This window comes from Schistocerca piceifrons, chromosome 7 (assembly GCF_021461385.2).
Source record: "Schistocerca piceifrons isolate TAMUIC-IGC-003096 chromosome 7, iqSchPice1.1, whole genome shotgun sequence".
In the NCBI taxonomy this organism is placed as follows: Eukaryota; Metazoa; Arthropoda; class Insecta; order Orthoptera; family Acrididae; genus Schistocerca; species Schistocerca piceifrons.
Window position 1 is genome coordinate 326,403,357 of NC_060144.1, and position 24,866 is coordinate 326,428,222.

General features: G+C 39.5%; 1 protein-coding gene across 3 annotated transcripts in view; it reads right to left on the minus strand.

The window, feature by feature from the left end:
• Positions 1-2,397: 2,397 nt before the first annotated feature.
• Positions 2,398-24,866, minus strand: part of LOC124804904 (BTB/POZ domain-containing protein 2-like) — a 90,082-nt gene continuing 67,613 nt past the window's right edge. For all 3 annotated transcript variants that reach the window (XM_047265281.1, XM_047265279.1, XM_047265280.1), the window contains exons 6-7: positions 17,448-17,682; positions 2,398-4,462 (exon numbers count right to left, since the gene is read on the minus strand). In XM_047265281.1, the coding sequence (XP_047121237.1) occupies positions 4,304-4,462; positions 17,448-17,682 (394 nt within the window). In that variant the 3' untranslated portion in view covers positions 2,398-4,303. The remainder of the gene's footprint in view (positions 4,463-17,447; positions 17,683-24,866) is intronic.

The window sequence follows — 24,866 nt, forward strand, 5'->3', positions numbered from 1 at the left end:
CTTTCTGATCTGTTATGATGTCTCTTTATCATGTCTGAACGGAAAGACACAATAGTCACAACAGTCTTTGCTGTTACCTAGTGTGCCTCACATAAATAAATTTGCTACGTCGTAAGGGAGTTTTGCAGTGTTTTTCATTATCTTTGATCTCTGTGTGGAGCTGGCAGAGGTAATCGAGGCTCTTTCTTCACTGTGTTCAAACACAATGGAGCTTTCATCTCACTCTTCACTATTTCCTGTGAAAGTGCTTGGCACTACTGCAAACAATCAATGTGCCTTCACTAGAAGTTTGTCCTTCTGAATTTGCTCCTAACCACTGGGAAACTGCAGATTGACCTGGAACCCCATCTTCTCTCTCTCCTGAATTAGAACATGACATTGCTTGAAATACCTTTTGGCAAACCAAATCATTAGCTATCCTGCGAAGAACACAGGAAGTTGCAGCAAATTTCGTGGAGCATGTATTCCCAATTCTTTTATAGTCACTGCAGTGCTGTAGTTTGCAAAAAAGTATTTTCTACTTACTGTTACACTCAGATAAATAGTTTATCACTTTGAGATACATTGGGGTTGCTCTCCCTTGGTTCAGCTTTACTTCAGCCTTAAATTACTTTTGTGTAATAGGGGCTGGGGACTGTGTCTATTGTGCATTACCATATACTTGTACTCCATGACAACAGATTTCATTCTTCCAATACTTAGCTCATGCTGGAGACGAAATAGTACATGATCAGTTAAAAAATCCTGGTCAAGGGATAGCATTCTAGGGTGGGATTACTAAGTTAATATCCCCCTATAGTGTTATAAGGCCTTGACACATTTCTATAGCAAACAAAGACCGTGTTTTCTCTAAATCAATGGTTAAACACCATTTCTGATATTCTCTATGCACCTTTCTACTCATTTAATTTGTGTTATTCCCGTCCTCAAATGACTTTGTCATGAGCAAAATGCAAACTGAATAGCTTATTATTTGTAGACACATTCATACTATAACAGGAATGTTTACATAACCTTAAGGCAGAGTTCAAGCATATTTTAAATCCTGAAGGTGCTACTGCACATCCTTGGCATTACACATTGATCACTGAAATCTCTCTAGATAGCTATATAAAGTCTGTCAGCTTGAACATAAGCAACTCATTAACACACTAACGTTGTAGTCCACAATTTACAAAGGGGAGGGTTATCATAAGCCTTGTTAAAGTCAGTGGAAACCATATGGGTCTCCAGATTCCTGGTCAGTCTTTTTTCCACTAGCTGTTTTACACAAAATACTTTGAAATTTTAAGCATTTTGTTTCACACCTGGAAGTCCTCTGTTACCAAGACAGGTGAAGTGTGATAAGTCTCATAACGTATTAATTACGAAAAACATACAAGAAAATTTGACACTATACAGTTTTGACTGTGAGGAATATTTGCCTAGTTCCATCACACTCCACTTCTGTAGTCAAACACACGCTCTATTAGTGGGTGTGCTGAGATGATCTATATGTCTAGTGATGCGTATTGCCAAAGTTTTATTAAAATTTTCTTCATGGTGATGGTGAGGCACACTAGGTAGCAACAAAGACTGTTATGACTATCATGTCTTTCTGTTAAGACATGATAAGGAGACATCACAACAGACCTGAAAGTAGTTCTAAGATTCTATTTTACTACTCATGGATCACATTTACATGTAGGGATCGTTTACCCCCCTAGTCCACACTACAATGGTAGTAATAAGTAATTTTTTTTTTTAGTTTTTTAACAGTTGTTAACTTTATATTGTTACATTGTCAACTTTAGCCTTCAGTTCCAAGAAACAGAATACAGTTATGTTTTTACACTGGGAATACCTTTCAAGGCCTCTTCAGTTGACCATTTACTATGTAACATATTCAAGTATGTGTAATTGTGCATATAAGTTAACTTTATTTGTAATTCAGTTTTCTAGTTTTTAATTATGTCCCTTTTCTTTCTTTTTTAAAAGATTACCTGATGACAACTTGCTAATGAGGTGAAACCTGTAATTATACCACTTAGGTGACCTGAGGCTATAATAATAATCAATTATTATTATTATTATTATTACTAATATTATTAATTACACAACAGTCACAGTATTTCCTTACGGCAGTGGGCCTAGTTGGTTCAAAGATTAAAACATTAATACAAGATAGGAAATGTACCATGATCATGTCTTTAACAGTGACCTAATGCAAAACTAGTGACACTTTTAACGGGACTTGACACTGACATTACACATCTACTGTTTACAACAATGAAATAATGTTATCTTTAACACATACCTAAAATTATTTTTAATCAACTGATGAAGCTTGTTAGTCAACTGATGAAGCTTGTTAATCAAGATTTACAAAATTTGGTGTCTAAGAAAAGCAAGCAACAATTCTTTTTCTGTACTATTTATTGAGCAATGTAAATACAGCTCTGATTACAGAAAGCAAGTGCTCTTTCCTCGATAAATCTTTTTAAATACATTATTTCTGCCTAAGTCTACACTGCACTCAAAAAATACTGAACAATTGTACACATCATATGCGTGAATCACCTCTGTACTAAAGAATAACTGAAGTAATAATACTAGCAAACGAAGCAGATTTCAATGGCAAAAAATTAAATGTGGAGAGTAGACACCAATTTTAGCTCACTAGCAGAGTAAGTCTTGATTGGCTAGCTAATACTACAAGATACTGAGCCATGTTTGCCAGCCATATACAAACTTTCACTGTCAAGTGAGTTATGACTAAATTCTCCCTTCCACAGTTATGATACTACTGTAACATAATACTTCATACCTCAAACAACTAATTAACAGCCATCATGATTAAAACAGATAATAATGTAAAAAGATCAGCCTTAAAATGCATATGCGTGAAATGTTTTAAAGAAAGTAATTTACAAATACATATATTTTATATACATCTCTTTTTACACATTACTGCTGAATTGTCAGAGAAAGCTTTAAAAGGTAGACAAAATTGAGAATGACTGGTACAAGTAGAAATAGCAATTAAGAAAAGAATTTAACCCAAACTGGCTCCTTAAAAGTGGGCAGAGTTCATTGGATCAGGAACAACTAAAGCAGCACATGTTAAATTTCTAGCTATTGGAAGTTTCTAAAATTCTTTCATTGAATAAAGATGAAAAACAGGAAAGAATAGGGTATTTGCAGAGGTGTTGAAGTCAAAAGTAACTTTAAACAGTGGCTGTGCTGCTTTTGATGCAGACTTGATGGTGGTTAAATGTGGAAAAAACCTGACAGATTTGTTGTCTGTGTGGATTCATTCTAGCACTATCTTGTAAAGCACAGATCTATTTGGGCACTTTGCTCACAATGTGTTGTTAAGAGTTGAATGGAAAAACTGGAACACTGATGTCTCAAACATTTTCCACAATGCCTTGATTTCAAAACATGATATATTAGACTAAAACAAAATGCCCATTCATGTTTAAAAAAATCAAACTGTAAATAAAAGAACATTTCACAATTGGATGACAAAACTACACTCAATAAACAGCAAGATCTAGATAAACATACTGACTAATGTCTTTTCTTAGAGTGCTTTACAAGAAAGAGGAGTTATGCAGAAGCAACTGACTCTAGTAAGATGCACTTAGATTGTTTATACATGAATCCTGATCGAATGGACTTTTATTTAACATGGGCTAAGCACCTGCAATCACACCATTTCACATTTACAAAAGTCTCACCACTTTGATCTCTTTATGTCTTCTTGACAAAATCGTGTGACTCATGCTTGTAGTTTTTCCAACATTCAATCTCCTAACAACCATGTAAACACATTCCCCCATCCATACACAAATTACAACCTTTCTTTACATTTAGGTTGTTAAGTTCTTTTATAATTATTTTCTTCTTTCAACTTGCATGTCATCTACTCTGATTTGTTCCTTTTCTTTTAACAGACAAAGTTTGAACAAATAAGTGTGCACCAGCCAACATCAAATCTTAGTTTGACATAATTTGAAAAATTTAAATTGTATACTAACATGTCATATCACAGTTATGTCTCTGCTAATTTCTCTTCCGTTTATTGCTCGGATGTTTTTTCTTTCAGTGTGCCCAGCACAATGCACCATTAAATCAGAACACATTTAATGGACAGAATTATATAATAATGATGAACATTCCTATTATTTTACAAAGAGAATACTAATATTTATCACAAGAAGTAGGATATTTACCCTTTAATGTGAGAGAGGAAACTTCCTACTTAAAATACAGTCACACACTTTCAGCCACAGCATCAAAAACTATTTAAAAAGTGATCTTATGTATAAAATATTATTTCTGGAATCTGGCCGTCTTCAACTGAAGTTCCATTATTGTTCCCAGCAGCATAGGAAAACTGAAATGTAACTTTGCCGCCACTTGGACAGTCAAGCACCAGCTTCCTCAAACCTTTTGTGCCGTAGTGAGATTCTGGACCCTGGAAAGATTGAAGAAATTATGGTAAACACATAGAGAAAATACAAAGCAATAGTTCAAATTACAACTATATCAGCAGGTGGAGTTTTTCCGATACTTTGGTAATTCCTGGCAACTACACAGAACTGTCTATGGCTCAAATTAATAACTGAGTGATTGACAGATTGCAGTAGCCGGAGGCAGTGTTACTGGTGTGCAGCCAGCTACATCTTGGCAAGGCTCTGAAGATACCTACCAAACAGGCAACCGGATGAACACATTGCACTTGGCTGGCAGTTTGCTGGTGGCTCACCTCTATCACTCTGATGTCAATCACAAAGTTATTTATTACATCCATTAATGTAGCTTTTACACCCATCAACAATATTACACAGTCGCACTTCTGTTTTGCATCATAGGATGCAAATGTAATGTATCACACATGCATCTGTGTAATTTCGCTGCCTGGTTTTCCAGAGTGTTTATGTCTTGTTCCCCTGGTGCTTCAATATGACTTAGCCTAAAACTGGATCACTGTTGCTGTCTTCATTATCTGTCAACTGACTTGGTTCTTCTCACTGAAGACACAAATAAATCACAGACATAATGTTATCAGCTAGTATCTGTTAATCTTCCTCCATAACAAAATGAAACATTGTGAAACTACTTGAAGAAAGTGCAAGTGTATCCACTTGACAATAAAATTCTACAATATTGTGCCATGAATCTACCTTAATTACCACTTTTTTTTCCTTGTCCATGCAAAATGACTCTGAGCACTATGGGACTCAATTGCTGAGGTCATTAGTCCTCTAAAACTTAGAACTAGTTAAACCTAACTAACCTAAGGACATCACACACATCCATGCCCGAGGCAGGATTCGAACCTGTGACCGTAGCGGTCTCGCAGTTCCAGACTGCAGCGCCTAGAACCGCTCGGCCACCGTGGCCGGCCCTTGTCCATGCACCACCACAGCAAAACTGTTTAGGAAATTAATCAGCAAATACATCTGGTTAACAGTATCTATTTGTACAATGTAAAAAGGATAGACTGTTACACACCATAAAGACAACACATTGCATTTCAGACAGGCACAATAAAGAAGACTGTTACACATTGATCTTACGGCCAAAGCCTTCTTTGGAAAGCAAAAAAAACACACACATACACACACACACACACACACACACACACACACACACAACTAAGCACACCTCACGCATACATGACCACTATCTCCGCTACTCCAACCAGAATGCAACTGCAGCTTGTTGAATAGAAGCAGCAATGAAGTGGGGTGGGGAAGGGGCAGAGATAGCTGGGTATTGGGGGTAAAGGGGGGGGGGGGGGGAGGAGAGAAGGGAACATAAAATGAGGAGAGAAGGGAGCAGAAAAGGAGAGGCGTAGAACAGTGAAACAGACCGGTGGGAGAAATAGCAGAGAATGGTGCACAACAAGGATGACAGGTACAGACTGCGAGGAGGTAATAAGGGGTTGGAGGGTGTGGAGTCAATATGTTACCATAGGTTGAGGTCAGGATAATTTTGAGAGTGGAGAATGTACTGTAAAGGTAACTCCTATCTGCGCAGTTCAGGAATGCTGGTGGTTGAGGGGAGGATCCAGATGGCTCAGGTTGTGGAGCAGCCACTCACATCAAGCACGATATGGTGCCCTCTTGCCCCTCCAACCCAAGAACCTCACTCGCAGCCTCCCGACTCTTTGCCTGGCAGCCTTGTTCTGCCACCATCTACTTCCTGCACACTCTGACAGGCAATGCCGACTCCTCTCCCCCCCCCCCCCCCCCCCACCTGTACCCCACTATTCCTCCCCTTTCTCTGCCCTATTTATGACTGCTGCTTCCGTTTGACACAACACAGTTGTATTCTGGCCAGAGCAGCCACAGGTAGGGTCCTGGGTGCATGAGATGTGCTTGTGTGTGTGTGTGTGTGTGTGTGTGTGTGTGTGTGTGTGTGTGTGTGTGTGTGTGTATGCGTGTGCGCGTGTGTGCGTGTGTGTGTGTTTTCCTTTCTACAATGAAATTTTTACTTTGCAACAGAGTGCCTCTGATATGAAACTTTCTGGCGGATTACAACTGTGTGCTGGACCAAGGCACAAACTCTACACCCTTGTCTCTCACAGGCTATTGCTCTACCGGTAGAGCTTGTTATGTTTACCTGGTTTGCAGTTATTTCTGATGGGAACAATCCTGTCATTAACCTGTTCACAGTAACTCAGTATCTGCCCAACCTTCCTACTCATAGTGAATCCTACTGCTGGTGTACCAATTTCCACTGCTGTTATTACCACATATTCCTACAGCCAGATAGATTTATCTTCTTTCCATTTCACAACACTGTCCCATACTATATCTACTCTGAGACCTGGAATTTCCCTTCTCATATTTTCTAGTTTCTTTATGATGTTCAAACTTCTGACATTCCCCACTCCAACTCACATTATAATACCATTTTGTTACTTATTCAATCTTTTTCTCATGATTTCCTCCTCCTTGGTAGTCCACTATGGAGATATAAATGGGGGCTTATCCCTAATCTTCATGGCACTTTTGAACTACATGCGACAAGTCTTGTGGATAGACATGTTTTCCTTTTAATGCCATGATTTCCACCATCTTCTGTATCCTCACTGACCATTGTTGATTCTTCAACCTTTTAGGGGCAGTTCCTCGCCCCTAAGGCATGAGATTGCTCTGAAATTCCATCTCCCCCTCAATACTCTTGAACAGGGCTGTAGGCAGAACCAGAGTGACTCCTTATACCATAAGTCTCAGCAATGGCCGAGTTCAAAGGTGGGAACCAGAATGTTTTTAATATTATTCGGAGACACTATCACACAATCAGCATAGCAGCTAATTCATCCAAGCTGCTGACAACAATAGTATACACAAGAATGGAAAGATAACTGACGATCTGTTACACAACAATCAGTCTAGCTTTAGACAAAGAAAAGGCACCAGACAAGCAGTTCTGGCACTGTGCTTGTTAAAGCAAGATCAATGGAAAACTAACACACTATCATTGGCTTCGTTGAGCTACAAAAACCTTTTGACAGTGTGAAATGATGCAAGATGTTCAAATTCTGAGACATATGAGAGTAAGCTATAGGGAAAGACAGATAACATACAATGTGTACTAGAGGCAAGAGGGAACAGTAAGACTGGAAGAACGAAGTGTTCAGATTAAAAAGGGACTGATACAGAAATGCAGTCTTTCTTTCCTACTGATCAGTCTCTACGCTGAAGAAGTTAAGTTGGAAATACAAGAAAGATTCAACAGTGGGATTAAAATCCATGGTTAAAGGCTATAATAATATAATTCACTAACAACATTGCTATCCTCAGTGACAGGGGACAAGAAGTACAGAATCTGTTGAATGAAATGAAAAGTTTAATTAGTGCAGAATATGGATTGAGTGTAAACAAGGAAAAGATAAAAGTAATGAGAAATAGAAGAAACAAGAATAGCGAGAAACTGAACATCAAAATTGGTGATCACGAAGAAGAAGTTGTGAAGGAACTCTGCTAACCTGGAATTAAAATAACACATGACGGATGAAGCAAGGATGACAAAAGATGGACTACAATGGCATTCCTAGCAAAGAAATGTCTACTGGTACACACAACACTTAATTTGATGGAGAAATTTCTGAGAACATACATTTGCAGCATAGAATTGTATGGGTAATAAATCATGGACAGTGTGGACACTGGTACAGCATTTGAGATATGGTGCTACAAAAGAACACTGAAAATTAGGTGGACTGATAAAATAAGGACTGAGGAGGTCCTTGCAGACTCAGGGAAGAAAGAACCATGTGGAAAATGCTGACAAGAAGAAGGGACAGGATGATACAACATGTATTAAAGACATTAGAGAAAAGCCTCCGTGATACTAGAGGGAGCTGGAGAAGGTTAAAAACTGGAGGAGAGAAAAAGAGAGAGAGAGAGAGAGAGAGAGAGAGAGAGAGAGAGAGAGAGAGAGAGAGAGAGGGGGGGGGGGGGGGGGGGGAGAGATAAATCCAGCAAATAATTGAGGAGGTAGGGTGAAACTGCTACTTGGAGGTGAAGAGGTTAGCACATAAAAGAAATTCGTGGCACGCCAGAAATGTGACTTGGTACCTCACTCTTTCTACATTTCTGTATGATGATCATCTGGATCATAAACCCTGCACCTAAATAGGGAACGTATCAACCAGTCTCACATCTACATCTATGTGATTACTCTGATATTCACAATAAAGTGCCTGGCAGAGGTTTCAATGAACCACCTTCAAGCTGTCTCTCTACCATTCCACTCACGAATGGCGCGCAGGAAAAATGAGCACTTCAATTTCTCTGTGCGAGCCCTGATTTCTCTTATTTTATCGTGATGATCATTTCTCCCTATGGAGGTGGGTGCCAACAGAATGTTTTCGCAATTGGAGGAGAAAATTGGTGATTGAAATTTCATTCATTTGCTGTCCTGCAATGATTTCCATACGGCGAACAGGCATTTTGTTCTTAGGTGATGATGGAACTCAAGTTCCAGCATTTCCTCTTCATTTATGCCTGACTCCTGACTACAGTGTAATGCTGGCTCTTGGTTTTCAGTCAGGATGACCAAAGTGAAGTATTGTGTCATTGTTAGACAATGTCTCTAGGACAGGCTGTTCCAACACCCATGCCTGCCCCTCAACACACCTGCAGGCAGCAGCAGATAATGCAGGCTAACTGCTAGATGGCCCAATTGCATGTGTTCTATACATGTGCAATTTGTTTGGTCACCCCTACCAAAATTGCACAACCAGTGTTGTATGGCCTCGAATGCTATGGCCCGGCTGCAAGCCTGCCCACACATCAGCAGTTTGCACACTCTTGCAGCCAATTCCTGGTGGTGTGTGGAGACAGCAGTTATTGATGACCCATATTTGCCAGAACCCCACCTACTTACTTCCCACACATTTATAGTGCCAATGGCACAATTCAGAGTATCTAAAAACACTTGCCATGACTTTATTTCTTTCTCCAATTGTTATTCATAACACTGCTCTTAATGCTTAACACTTTGGAGACCAGACACTTAGAGGAATATTGGGCCTATGAAACTGGCCATTTATGCCATTTGTAAGAGGGTGTTTTATCAAATATCCTGGTTCGCTATGGGTATTTGTACCAGATAAAGACGATCACAAGCATGGATATTTGATAAACAGTGTACAAGAAAAAAGCAGATACTATGCACCCTCGTCTAGGTGCACTGTAACAAGGGCAGCAGCAAGCAGCCGTGTGACGCATGGCATTCACTTATTGCACAGTTCTATACATGTGCTTTGGCACTTCAATTTGTCAGTGTTGTCAATGGCTTTGAGTAAGAGAGCCATTGACATTGTCAATGGGGACCCAAAACAAATGAACCACTTTTATGTTATAAGGAACTTTGATATTCACAGCCTAAGTGTCAGATGCTGTATGTCAGAATGTGCTATTCTGCGTGTCAATCACTGGACTCCGTCATTGTGAGATTTGAGGACTTTAAATACATAGAAGTGCAAATGAAGGTTCAGAGTTTATTTAGTAGTAGTCATTATCTAACATTTCATCACCACCCCCCAACAACAGAAGAAAAGGAAGTTCGTATACAGTGGGGGGACGGAGTAGCTGAGACAGCCAGAACAATTTCTAAAGATGACCATTCATCAGCAACCTTTATAACAGATAACTGACAGATCTTACACCATGAAAATATATGAAGCACAGACAACAGGTGATGTATGCCATTGCAAAACCCATCTCTTTCACTTTACATTATGTAAAGTGTTACTGGCACATAAGTAATTGATGTACCTTCAAGAGCAATAATACTAAAAAATGTCCAAGCTCCAAATTTTATTGTTCATATTCATTTCAGTTCTTTGAGAGACCACAAATTTTAAAATAATGGCCACAGAAAGTATAATTACCCACCCAAGAAAGAAGTACGAGTTATTGAGCAATTTCTTCCTCTCGAGCTTCCAAAATTTCACACTCACTCAACTAAGCGACATATGTGTAGCAGAATTACAGCAAACTGGGAAACCTAATGAGTACTTGCATGAAATTATGTCAATGTGATTGTGCTGGCTTTGTAATTCACAATAGCAGCTGTAATATTGACTAATGTTTCTTTCAAAATAATTTTAGCAACTGACAACAGAAGGCAGCACCAGTCAAAGAGTGCGATACGATACATTGTTCTCTTACAAAATGAGTCCAGTTTTCGAGTGACAGATGGCTTGCACATTGAGAAAGTCATGGCTTGACCTATACTCAGGTGTGGTCTTTTTAACACAAAATTGTGGATAGAGGTGTGATCAGGCTTGGTCTCCAAAGTGTTAATAGTCTGTTAAGTTGGAACACTGGTGATGTTCGACTCATTCCAAAGCTGGTTCCCTGGCCCTGATTGTGGGATGACTTTTTTCATCAACAGCTGCACTGCTTCTAAAGCTGGCTGTAGGACTCTGGTATAGATGCACCAGTTGCACTTCAGGTCTTACTATCGACCAACTCTGTATGATCTGTTGAGAAATAACCAGTTAACTATTTAGTGCCCAGCTCACTCTGGAAAGTGGATCCAGATGGGAAAGTCAATGAATGTCAGTTCCCAATGATGTGACTCACTTGGCATTAAAGGAACATGTGGATCGATATGTAGTCGGTACAGTACATTGACTGAGAAGCTTGGAGTAAAGTTTGCCTTCCTTGTAGGTCCCCTTGATAACTCTCAGCTTGTTGAGGGTTAAGGTAGCCTACTGACCCATATCTCAGGTTTCCAAAGTCTGATGTCACAATTGCAATCTTAGGTCTGTGCTCTGTACTCCAAAGTCAAGTTTGTCTCCTGTGTTTGCTTCTTTAGCTAATGTGTCAGTGAGTTCATTTTACAGAATACCGAAATGACATATTGGGTTCTGAGGGTTGAGCCTATCCTGACTCTTACATTTGGAGGAATAGGAAATGGTTAAGCACCCACCAGATACAAACACTGTGATCAGGCATTGGTGATGTATGGAAGCAACGCGCACTGCTGATTCCAGTCTTATCATTTGGTCTGTGATGGACCGGTGTGCCCAAAACCCATTTCGACGTTGTGCAAATGCACTCCAGCCTCCCGGCACAAACAATTGCTGAGTGATTATTCTTTCAAATAATTTACACAGGCTATCCATTAGAGAGCTTGGTTGATAATTAGTAAAATTTTGAGTGTCTTTTTCCAGTTTCAGAATAGAAATAATAATATCCTCCGATCATCTGGATGGAAATTCCCTTCCTGCCAAATGTGATCTATGTGTTTTATGCTGCCATTGCCAAGATGTTTAAGCATTTAGTTGTGGATTGTATCGGGTTCAAGAGCTGTGTCTCAACACGCTGATGAAACACTGTGAATTCCCATTCACTAAATGGAACATTCTATGATTCAAAGCCTTGGATGAGGATAAGTAGTTTCAACCCACCAGGCATTTTCAGGTCAGGAAATAAGGATGGTAGTTACCGCATGTGGAAAACTTGGCAAAGTGCACCACAAAACATTCATGAGTGCCTGTGGGATCAGTACAGATACCACCACTGAGGGAGATGCCTGCATCTATTGTGAATGGTTGGTGGCTGCAAATGTTGCAGAGTTTGGTCCATACATGAGATGATGGGTTGAAGCCTCTTACAGAAGATACATAATGTTCCCAACACTCTTGTTTTCTCTCTCTCTTTTTTTTTTTTTTTTTTTTTTTAATTAAATCCCTGCCTGAGGCTGAAGTCTCTTGAATGCTATTAAATGTTCAGTAGACAGCTGGCATTCGTGTTAAGGATGTCCCTTTTGACACTCTGGATAGCTGGAGCCATTTCTTCAGACCACCGTGGCATGGGTTTCTGGCAGGGAGGGCCCGAAGTATGGGTATTTTTGCCTCTGCAGCACAAATAATTTGTCAATGCTATCTAGAACCACCCTTTCCATATCCTTCTCTTGACTGGCTTCAAAAGTTGCTTTGGAGGTGAAAGCTAACCAGTTGGCTTCTGAAGTGACTAACATCATGCATATTCCACTGATAAGTTATTTGAGAAAAAAAAAGTGATAGGAAACTGCTCGCCATCACAGAGGTCATAATGGACATCCCACTGGATTAAGGGGAAGATGCTCAGCTGCAGACTGTGATTTCTATGGCTGAATATGTTCCATGCTGTACTGCAATGTGTTGCAGCTCTAGTGTTATGTAGGCAGACATCCACTTCTGAAATTAATAGCTCTATTATATTGCACCTACTGCATGCATTTTTGCTGCCACACACAGGATTGTGGACACTGAAGTCCACTAGTACCAGTAGCCAGTAGAAGGAAGGGTGGAGGCATCTCTGCTCTACTAGCTCCTGACATGGACAGACCTATCTGGTTGTAGATGAATATTACATACAGTTACCCTAAGTGACTTGAGGACATGAATAGCCACAACTTCTAACACAGTGTTTACAACTTCTAATGCAGTGTTCAGTGACACCTGTTCACTGAAAACGACAGTGTTATGAGTGTGCAGACTCCTCCATATACCCTCCTGATGTTAATGCAATTTTTCCTGTAGGATTTGTAATTTTTTAAGTTGGGTGTTGGGTTTCTGTGAACTGTGTCTGCTGGTGACACACCAACTGCAGAGTAAGTGGCTACAGCTGCCCAAGTTCAGCCAGGTGGCAATGGTAACTGTCACAATTCCACTGAAGGAACATCAGATTGGGATTTGAGAAAGCAGTAAAGGGTAAACAGGAATGACAATGTGCCGATGACTCATGCTCCACTCAATGGTATTCCTATGTTCAACCTTAGGGGGATGGAGGCCGGATTGACTGGAGCAGCAGAATTCAGTTTAAGTTTCTATTTTTCCTTCTTGTGCTTTTGATTTCTGCAAAGATTTTCCTGCTTTGACTTCTGAGACAGGAGAGGACTATTCTTTTCTATGACATGCAGCCTTTTGCTCTTTCAGCCGCTGGTCTGTTTCATTCCAAGAGGGAGCACTTCGGTAGTAGTTGTCCTCGTCCCCTGGTTATGTTGGAGAGGGCTGCCGCTTTTTGAGCTGTGCCGTTGGTGTGTTAGCACTACAGCTGTGGGTTGGTGGGGGGGGGGGGGGGGGGGGGCAAGGAAACTGATATCCCCTACCCTAACTGAAAAACTGGCATCAACATGTGTCTGGGGCTAGGAGTTGCTATCTGAGACCTTGTAATCATGCCAGGTGTAGATTTTGACATAAGCCTGTGAGGCAAAAAGTCATGTTGGAGCTGTGGAGCTGTTCAAACTTTTTCTTTTTCTTAGCATCTAGATAACACAGGTGATCAATTTTTTATATTCCTGGATTTTTTCTCCCTCTTGTAAACTGAACATTTTGGTGATAAGGGGATGATGATGTGGGCAATTCACACTTGTAGGATGTTGTTTGCAAGGTCTGCCCTTGTGTTTTCCCCATCTACATGTCCAGCAAGTAATCTCATTAGTACAGTGAGGGAACATGTATCCAAATCCCTGGCACCTGACTCAACTTGTAGGAGGAAGAAAACAGGATCTGAGATCACATCTATAAACCATGGCCTTCAATTATTCAAATAAAACATTTCCATCAAAGGCTAGGATAGAAGTTCCAGTGTCCACCATATTATCCTTAGGTCCTCTCTGAATGCCAGTACCACACCACTTAGTTAGTGTGAAGTTCTTCATCTCTTGTGTTAGGTCCCAATGGAAGATGACACCTCTAACTCTGTTGAGTTTGTTATGAGGATAGATGATAACTGGTGTATAGACAAAATTGTCACATGTCAGAAGTGCCTGTGATTGGATCACAGTCAAAGTTTTGATTCAAAGAGATATATTTCGCATTTTCTGTATTGCAGGAACTTCTCTGAACCTATCCTCAATATTTTCAATGAAAAACAGTGGGTTCATTGTCATGAAGCATTCTCATTCAGTTCTGGAGCACACCAAGAACTGTGTGAATCCTGTTTACTGTGCGCAAGAGACGGCCTTCTTGGCATGGCCACCAGTACAATGAGTTTGATATGTTTCATTGCAGCTCACCCTTCCTGATGCCACTCACTCCATCTTGGTGTTCTCCCCGTGTGCATCACACCACCATGACAAAGCCGTTGCATAGAGTCTTGGTGCCCCAGACTGGGCAACACCTACTCCTCAGCATATAGCAGGTTACAGCTTGGTTGTCAGCAATGTGAGCCTACGGGATTACAGCTGTGATGGTATTTGATGACACCCCACCCCCACAAAAAAACATTGGCTACCATGCTGGATTTCTGATGCAAAAATAATTTCTACCTCCCACAGTTCTGTGAAATTTAGAAAAGGTGAGGTCACACCCTACAAGGGGACCAAAAGTAATTAAGCCCAAAAGGTTGTGAAATGAGCTAAGATTGAGGGGTGTCCTAATAATAGTAGAGTTGTCAGTGTAAAAGGTTGACTAGGTATAAGACTCCATTTAGCCACCTCTAGCAGAAGGTAGGGAATTGCAGTGTGTCCATTATAGCCCGCAACCCAAAAGGTGGGATTTCAAAATACAGAAGAGCTCTATTGCTCAGTTCTTTCTGAGGCTTCATTCTGACATTACATGTCTTGTTCAACTCTTCAGTTCTCAACTATGGAAGTGAGGGAAAAAATTGAACTGCTGGCATTTCTGACTCAAAAATAATCTGAGAAATTTCACCAAAGAAAATTGTAAAACATGACAACAAAACTGAAACTTCATTGAGATACACTTCAGTACATGATAATTTAAGGGTGGAAGAGATGAAACAGACCCCCCATTCACTTAGAGAAGCATGGAAAAGTATTGACCATACTGAGTGATTTAAACACTTCGACACCTCAAAAGTCGCAGCTGTTTGTTTATGTTCAGAAGAGCAATGCATAACGTACACAATTAAATCAACAAGCTGTCGAATGTGTCAAAGTGCGATATGCAATAAATAATTTGTCAAATATTAGCTGTTAATTCATATATGAAGAGGAACCCAAAAGTAATGAGAATTTCTCTCTGCCAGTTGGTAGAACACTAGCTCTGAAGTCTCCTGCAGCACACAATTTTTGTATCACTTGCCAGAGCAGCATTTGTCTGCAAATAGTATTGTGGTCAGTGTGACTGTTTCTGCAAAAGCTGTTCCAAAGTGTTCAATAATTTTTCACATACTGACATGCCAACATTGGGTTCTGTTTCCAGTTAGGGAAGTAAACAGCAGAAACTACTGTAATGCTTTGGACAGTTTTGGGGAGGAATCTTGGAGTCAGGTAATTGAAGATGAATCAAGACTGAAACGTCCCTCGACTTCCAGAACAGACAGAAACTTTGAAAAAATCATGCTTGATCATCGTAGAACAATTGATTGGTGGAAATGACTGGGATATCTTACAGCCCATGCCAGTGAATTCTGACTGAAGGTCTGAAGATAAAACATGTTGCAGCAAGCTTTGTTCTGTGTACTCTTTCTTATGCTCAGAGAGCCAATCATTCATGCATGTGCTGAGAACTGAAACCACAAAACCACAGACAGAAACTGATATGATGTTTGATGCAAAAGTTATCACTGGTGACAAATCGTGGTGTTATGGATAGAACCCACAAACTAAGCAACAATCCAGCCAGTGGGCGGATTCATCACCAAGAAAGCAAAGCAGGTGAGATCCTTTGTGAAGACAATGTTGGTTTGTTTTTTTCAACATCAAAGGGAAAGGTCCACCATTAATTCATTCCACCTCCTCAGGGGACACTGCCTTAACGTAGCACTGTCCGTGCGGGTGAGGAGGTTTGCGTGCTCTGGATCCAGAGGGTTATGCTGGCGGTAGCGTATCTACCAGCAGGGTCACCCATGCCGGACAGACTGAAGGGGAGGAGCCAGACCAAGTGTCCCCCTCAACGACGAATTGAAAACCTGTCTCCTATCCTTTTCCCATCCCTAGCCCATCCTTTTTCTTTTCCTTCCCATTTCCCCCCCACATAACCAATGATAGCGGTTAAACCATGTATAGGGGTGCGGAGAAAATGCCAAGCCCATATGCCGAACATCTGGCAAACTGTCAATGCCTCGGCGATAATGTGGCAGCCCCACCAAGGCAATCGGAAGTGGTGGGCCAATCATCCGCCCTTCTTAAATAACCTGATAACTGAAACTGAGATGCGAATACAAAACCGGATGGATAAACTGGTAATGACCTTTGGCATGAAAAGGAAAACGAAAATTGGCTTTTGGAATATACAAACCTTGAGGGAGAGTAGCAAGCTGAAACAAGTGAGGATGGCTTTGGATTGGAACCCTCAAGGAGTTAGAAAATGTGGTCATGACAAACAGACATGGAAAAGGACGATCGAGAGAGAAGCTGCAGAGGATGGGAAAAACCTGGAGTGAAGTGAAGAGACTTGCTAGAAATCGTACCAGGCCCTACGTTTCAGAGGGAATGGCAAGGACTAAGCAAGCAATTCATTCCACAGAGCACCACAGCTAATTGGCTTTTGCATCACAACACTACTGTGTTCACACAGCACCTTTCGGCCAAAACCCAACTGAAAATGGCTGCTCCCCCACCATCCTCACCTTACATGGCCCCCAGTGACTTCCTTTATTAAGAAGAATAAAAATAAACCCAATGAAGATGCATTCTCAAATGCTGATGGAGGCACTAAATAGTATAACTTCCACTAATGTTAAAAACGCTAGGATAAGTGTATTATGTCTTATGGACAATATTTTGGTGTTTTAAGTTTTAAAAATGTTCCATCAATACATAATTTCTTTTACACAGTTCTCATTATTTTTGGGTCTTCCCTCACATACAGAGACTACTTGGGCCACTGGTTTTAGGATTATGACATTGTTATTTTTAAAGCAATCTGTAAATGAAATATATTTGTCTTAAGATAGAACTCCCACCCCAAAACACATACAATTTATATAAAATAAAAATGTTTCTGCATTTTATTTCAATATTTTTGACATACATACCTTCAATGTGACTGATGCAATGTAACTTGTATTGGGAAGTATTTCAATAGGTTCTTTGAACATTACTCTGAAAGTTGAACTGGATCCATCTGAACTAAAACTGGTAGTATTAGTGCCCAGAAGATCACCAGAACCAGTATGTATTATCTGTATATTAACACTGTATTCTGTTGGATTACGAATTGAGCCATAAAGACCAAATCCAACAACAAATATTTGACGATCAACTGTGAACCTGGAAAAATTTACAGAATTTTAATTTCAGTGAACTGCTTGTATATTAAAAGGTAGTGACTTAAGAAAAACATCTTGTTGTTCAAAACATTAAATGCCCTAGTAACATTGCATAATGGGTTTTAAGGCATGACTGCCACATTTTTATCTGTGGAGAACGTTTGAGTACAGTCCGCCTCATTCACAGTGATGTACCAGAGAGAGAGAGAGAGAGAGAGAGAGAGAGAGAGAGAGAGAGAGAGAGAGCAGGGGAGGGGAGAGGAGGGGAGGGAGAGCAGGAGAGAGGAGGGGAGGGAGAGCAGGAGAGAGGAGGGGAGGAAGAGCAGGAGAGAGGAGGGGAGGAAGAGCAGGAGAGAGGAGGGGATGGAGAGCAGGAGAGAGGAGGGGATGGAGAGCAGGAGAGAGGAGGGGAGGGAGAGCAGGAGAGAGGAGGGGAGGGAGAGCAGGAGAGAGGAGGGGAGGGAGAGCAGGAGAGAGGAGGGGAGGGAGAGCAGGACATGGATTATGCATCGCTTCCTATGCTAGTGAATGGTCAGTTGTAAACAGTGCTACAGTATCACAATAGTAATTGCGTATCTTACATATCTAATAATGACTATGTCACCTGGGAGCACTGCATTCATGTAGCTAAATGAATGTATTGCTTATATTCTGCCTTATACTGCTGGGCGTGTGGATGTACGAGAAGCGTTTGAAAAGTCTGTGCAAAAATAAAAACTACTTATGTGTTTGGGGTAAACCTTTCTTATTTTTTGACATTGTCTCCTTTCAGACTTATACACTTCGTCCAATGCTGTTCTAATTTGTTGATCCCTTCCAAATAATAGGAATTGTCCAAGACTGCAAAATAGCTATTAGTTTCTGCAATCGCTTCCTCGTTTGAATAAAACCTTTGTCCCGCCAGCCATTGCTTCAAATTGGGGAACAAGTAGTAGTCTGAGGGAGCCAAGTCTGGAAAATACGGGGGATGTGAAATGAGTTGGAATCCTATTTCCATTAATTTTGTGACCACAACTGCTGAGGTGTGTGTTGGTGCATTGTCGTGATGGAAAAGGACTTTCTTGTGGTCCAATCTCCGGGGTTTTTCTTGCAGCTCGGTTTCAAACTGTCCAATAACAATGAATAATATGCACCTGCAATAGTTATACCTTTTCCAGATAGTCGATGAGGATTATCTCCTGCGAATCCCAAAAGAAAGTTGCCATAACCTTTCTGGCTGAAGGAATGGTCTTCGCCTTTTTTTGTGCAGATTCTCCCTTGGTAACCCATTGTTTAGATTTTGTTTGGTCTCAGGAGTATAGTAATGTATTCATGTTTCACCCACAGTGACGAAACAATGCTTAAAGTCCTACAGATTCTTCCTGAACAGCTCCAAACCATGCTTGCAACACTTCACATGGTTCCATTTTTGGTCAAGCATGAGCAATTGCGGAACCCTTCTTGTGGATAGCTTTCTCATGTCCAAATGTTTATGCAAAATATTATGTACCCATTCATTCGACATGCCCACAGCACTAGCAATCCCACACACCTTAACTCTTCTGTCATCCATCACCATGTCATGGATTTTATCAATGATTTCTAAAGTCGTAATCTCCACATGGCATCCAGAACGTTCAGCATCACATGTGCCCATATGGCCACTCTGAAAATTTTGAAATCACTTATAAACTGTTCTAATCGAAGGTGCAGAGTCACCGTGATGTTTACCAAGCTTCTCTTTAGTCTCCTGAGGCATTTTGCCTTTCATAAAGTAATGTTTAATCATCACACAAAATTCTTTTTCGTCCATTTTTTGAGAATCACTCGCCTTCCTTGATTCACACGAATGCCAAACACAAAGAAATTGACCAATATGGCTGAAACTTGGTGTGTATTCCTTTCAAAGATACTACTAATTAAACATGACCTCGATGCAAGCCAGTGGTGCCATCTCTCGGACTTTGCACGGACTTTTCAAATGACCCTTGTAATGCACATTTTATTCATTTTTCTGTGGTTTAGAACATAATGTGAAAACTCAGAAGTAAGTCAGCAATAAAGATCACTTGGGGATTAAAATCAACCTGATAGCCAAGGAAGCAGAAACAGAGACTAATAACACACAAATGTGAATAATGGAAACAACAGCAAGGCTTACAATTGGAGAAGTGGAAAGTACCATATAGGCAAACACATTATGAACCAAGCAGAAACCACTGTTGCATAAAGAGGAAAGAATGCAATGAAAAAGTAAATGTTACTGAGGATTTTTCCACTTCTCAAGCTCAATGATCCATCCCAAGACAAACTAGCTGACCATCGCATATCGAAGTTATTGTAAAGTCAAGAAAGTTTGATGTGAATATTATAGAAGAGTGTTCAGTGATGATACTTGAAATAAAGTAAATTATCACAAGATCTCTCTCCAATTTAGCAGGCAGACCTCAAAGTATTAAAATAAGGAGGAAAATGGAACTAGGAAGCCATTCAAGCTCAGTCCTAAAATGTTTAACAACACGCAATCAGATGTCCAGAAATGAGTGATGGTCAGCCAAAGCAGAGTCACTGCGTGGTCAGTTTGAATACCAGGCCTTTCTGTTATGAACAAGAGTAAAGCAACGAAGAGTAGGAAGTTAGCAAAGGTAAAGAATTGGAAAGATAAAACCTCTACAGTAGCAATTTTATCCAGTTAACAACTTAAGGAATACTCAAGAAAACTGCGATATCTCCATACAATATGTGGCGTTTGTCTGTGTGAAGCAAAACAAGACACTCAGAATTTTGAGACCTGAGGTGAATTATGAACCCAAATTTAACACAACAGAAAAATAATGATCTTAATGGTAACAGTAACAGTAGTAGTAGTAATAATAATAATAATAATAATAATAATAATAATAATAATAATAATAATAATAATAATCTCTTCTTTAACTGTCAAGTCTAGAGGATCAGAGTAGTCCAAATAGTCTAAGGCCACCGTGCATGAACAATCCAGCAAGCCAAATAGTACTCTGCCAAACCAAATTTTGCTGTGTGTAAGGAAACACATGGACTTTGGTGGCTCAGCCAGTCCAGTTGAATTTCCGGCAGGTTCAAAAGCTCTGCACCTTTCTAGTGTGAAAAAATCTGCTGCAGTGAGCCATGGCAGTCCACCTAAGATTCCCTCACACATGGCACGTTCTTGCTCGGTCATGGCACGTTCTTGCTCGGTGTGATGCAATTTGGCAAATTTGAAGTCGTGTCTGGTGATCTACAGTAGTGATGTCCAGTGGAAGCACAAACTTACTTTTTTTTTTTGCAATTTCATTTTAGGCCATATTTTGTAATTCATTAGTAATTTTGTATAGGTTTCTGAATGAAGGGAATACTACAACATTTTATGTTTTTGGCACTTGTTTTCTACCAAGGTTGTAATTTCAATTTTTTGTTGTTTATTATTTGTGATAAAGTACAAAGTCATTTACGGATGGTAAGTAACTGTTATTTGTGGCCACCTATTTCATTAATTTACTTTAATCTACAAGATGTACTTGTGCGTAGGCCATGTTTATATAAGTGCTAGTCATGCTTATATTTGCTGCTTGTTAGATATTATGAAACGGAAGGAGCAGGCAAGAAACAGACACAACCATTCACATGATTTGAATTAATACTGCCTTGATTGGAACAGTGTCCTACAAATAGCCATGTGATTTAAATAAATACACATTAATAATAATAACAAAAGGTTTTATTTAAAAGTAGTTAGAGACTGGATAAATACAAGCAACCAGCTGTGTACATGATCAAATGTCCAGCCTGTTCCATGTTGTAAAATGGTAAACATGTAGATTATTTGACATACATGACCACGAGCACACAGTGTGCTGTTACATACAACTTCAGAGGAATGCTACCAACCCTACATATTCTTACCAATGGAAAATATTTGTAAATGAAAACTATAAAACAAGTTGTGATAGAGGAAAGCACAAATATTGTGTGAATTTGTCATATTATATGCATGTGGAGAGCCACACCAAGGGACAATGAGTGTCCTCCAAATGGGATAGATACCACAGTAACTTCATGAGCAGAGGTACCAGCACAGACGCGAATGTATGAGATCCTTGCATTACTGGCCTACAGTGGACAAGTACAATGTCCTCTGACAACAGTTATTAGGAAATTCAAACAAATGAACACACTGTCATTCTGAATCCTTCATTCTTTGTGTAAACTTGTATGCAGTGGTTTAGAGTTAGACAATCTCATTGGACATTTCATGTTATATGAGGGTTACTTCGCTGCTGCTGGCAGTACCAGTGGCAGTTGCACTACAATGACAAGTTATCACTGAGTTGTGATGGTGCAGTAATTTTACATCACTATGCTGCATGCTGCACAAGAGAGCTTGCTGAGCTGTATTTACATGAAAACAATATTTGTTACAATTTTATTTTATTTATTTATCTTTTTCTGTGCATTGCAGATAAAGTGAAGATGGAGTTTGGCTTTTAGCAGAAGTTTAAGAAAGAGCTGATGACTGTTGTTAAATGAGAGTGGCGTTAAATTTTTATTTTCATTGTGATTCTTTGCCAGTAATAACCAGAAAGACAGAAGTAGTACATATTGTATCCCAGTTCCATTAGGACTGTGGCTATGTAAAATAAAAGTCATGAATCACGTTCCCCAATACAGAGCTGAAATCGTTTCAAAAGTGTTCTGAAATAGTCACTGTAGTTCTTTATTGGAGCTGCAATGCGATTTTCTTGGATGTCTTTGACTGCACCATAATGGCGTCCTTTTAGTGCCAACTTCAATTTGGAGGAATGATCATAAGTTGGCTAGGAGCATATCCAGCGAATACATTGGGTGATCCAGGACTGCGATCTGTTTGCTGGCCAAAAATTCACACACAATCTTCACTTTGTGGGCTGAGACATTGTTGAAGAGCAACCAGGAACCTGCCACTTGGTATTCCTTTTGAATTCGAAGAACTCTCACCCACAAGCGATGGAGGTCTCAAAAAACTTGGTGTTACCTTGCTGTGCCACCATCATTTTCTGATAAGTGTCATACTTACTGCAATGTTCACAGCCAGTATGCCTGCTGCACTTTGACCTTCTACATGGCTGTTGAAACTTCAAGGATCATAATTCAGGCCTACATTAAGTAATATATGAAATATGAGTCAATATGTGCATCCTGAGAAGGGCACTGCGATACACTTTATACCACTGACATGATCTGGTTAAAATGATTTGCCATATGATTATTCCACCTCTAGAAACAGTGATTAACCTCTGATTTGGATTTACTGTGAATGACACAAAACTGAATCATAATAAGACAGATACCCTTATATACATCCATATGGTGGAATAACTATTTTTTAAGTAAGAAATTATTTCCATACATTTTTAAATTTTTAAATTTATGATCTGGACAGGCTGGCCATACATTATTTAATTCATAATAATAAATGTTTTTGTTTTTGTTTTTTTTCCCTTTACAAATGTCTGCTTGTGTCTGTGTATGTGCGGATGGATGTGTGTGTGTGTGTGTGTGTGTGTGTGTGTGTGTGTGTGTGTGTGTGTGTGCGCGCGAGTGTATACCTGTCCTTTTTTCCCCCTAAGGTAAGTCTTTCCGCTCCCGGGATTGAAATGACTCCTTACCCTCTCCCTTAAAACCCACATCCTTTCGTCTTTCCCTCTCCTTCCCTCTTTCCTGATGAAGCAACCGTTTGTTGCGAAAGCTTAAATTTTGTGTGTATGTTTGTGTTTGTTTGTGTGTCTATCGACCTGCCAGCACTTTTGTTTGGTAAGTCTCATCATCTTTGTTTTTAGATATATTTTTCCCCACGTGGAATGTTTCCCTCTATTATATTCATATCATTAAATGTTTCTTTTGTCATACTTATATTTTGTGTCAACAGAATTGGGTCACAGTTTGATCAAAATTTTTTCCCCATTATTATGAAGATAATTAGTATCATTTCTTTTTGAAGATGTCAGCACTATCACACTGATGAGCGAAAAAATAGGTACTATAGTTGCCACCGTAACCATGACTGCAATGTTGGTTTCTCCAGTATAGAGTTTTAGGGTGCAATTGTGAAATACACAGTAGTGATTGCTGAGAATTTGTGATTTGCAGGCATGCAAACAACTGACACAGTGAAGCCATATGAATAACTGATTGCATCAAGAAAGACATATGATAAGAACCATCTGTTGAAGTGCATTCAGGGGAATAGTTTCATTAGATATTTTATACTTATTCAGTAAGTAACTGTAGAAACATTCAACAAAGGTATTTAAATGTACGGAAATAGCACTGCAACTGCTTATTTATTTGCTTCAGAATCTTGAATTATTTATTGGGGAAATACATAACAGCACTACATACTGAGCCTTTACAACAAAGTATTTTACTCTATTCAGATTTGTAGATAACTTCCAACACTGTGAAAAGTGAAATTCAATGAGTATATGAACAGTATTTTTTCCGTGTACATAAGGTGTGATAAAATTCACCAATTCATTGAAAGATACAGTTATCAGTTTTGTTGAGTTGGATGCCAGTAATGTTTAATGCTTTTTACGGAAGTGCCTGAAATCTGTCGGGCATCTTGTCAATGTGTTTTATCATGTCCTTACTAAAATTTCTAGTGTTTTCTTAATGTATTTTTGTTTGTTCATTGGTATGATAGTTTCTTTGCCAGCTTTTAGAAGCATAACACTGTTAATTTTTATTTTGTCATTAATAGCATTTATGTCTTTGGTTTGACTGATCAGCTGATGGTTATTGCATTGTTTATTATAATGATTTTTGATTCTTTTGGATATTTCAGTAAGAACATTGTTTTGCTCTACTCTTGGAAGTTTTGCTGCATCACTGCAATTTTTACACATTCCATCATTTCTACTGTACTACTATGGGATGGTTTTTGTTCAGTGATATTAAGTTAAACCTTTCTGTAAAAAGTTGTTTCATTGTCATTAAAATTAAATTTATTAAAATTTGACGATCTTTTGCAGAAATGAAATTCTGAATTGCAATTTGTTCCTGGTTTCATGGGGTAGCTAGCAGAGTTTCTATTTCCTGCTATGTCAATGTCTAATCTTTCTCCTGTCCATTTCTGTCATAAGCAGCAATAATGGTCATCATAATCACAATACTGGTTCCGTAGTAGTTTTCCTTTTTTTGGGTGTGTTA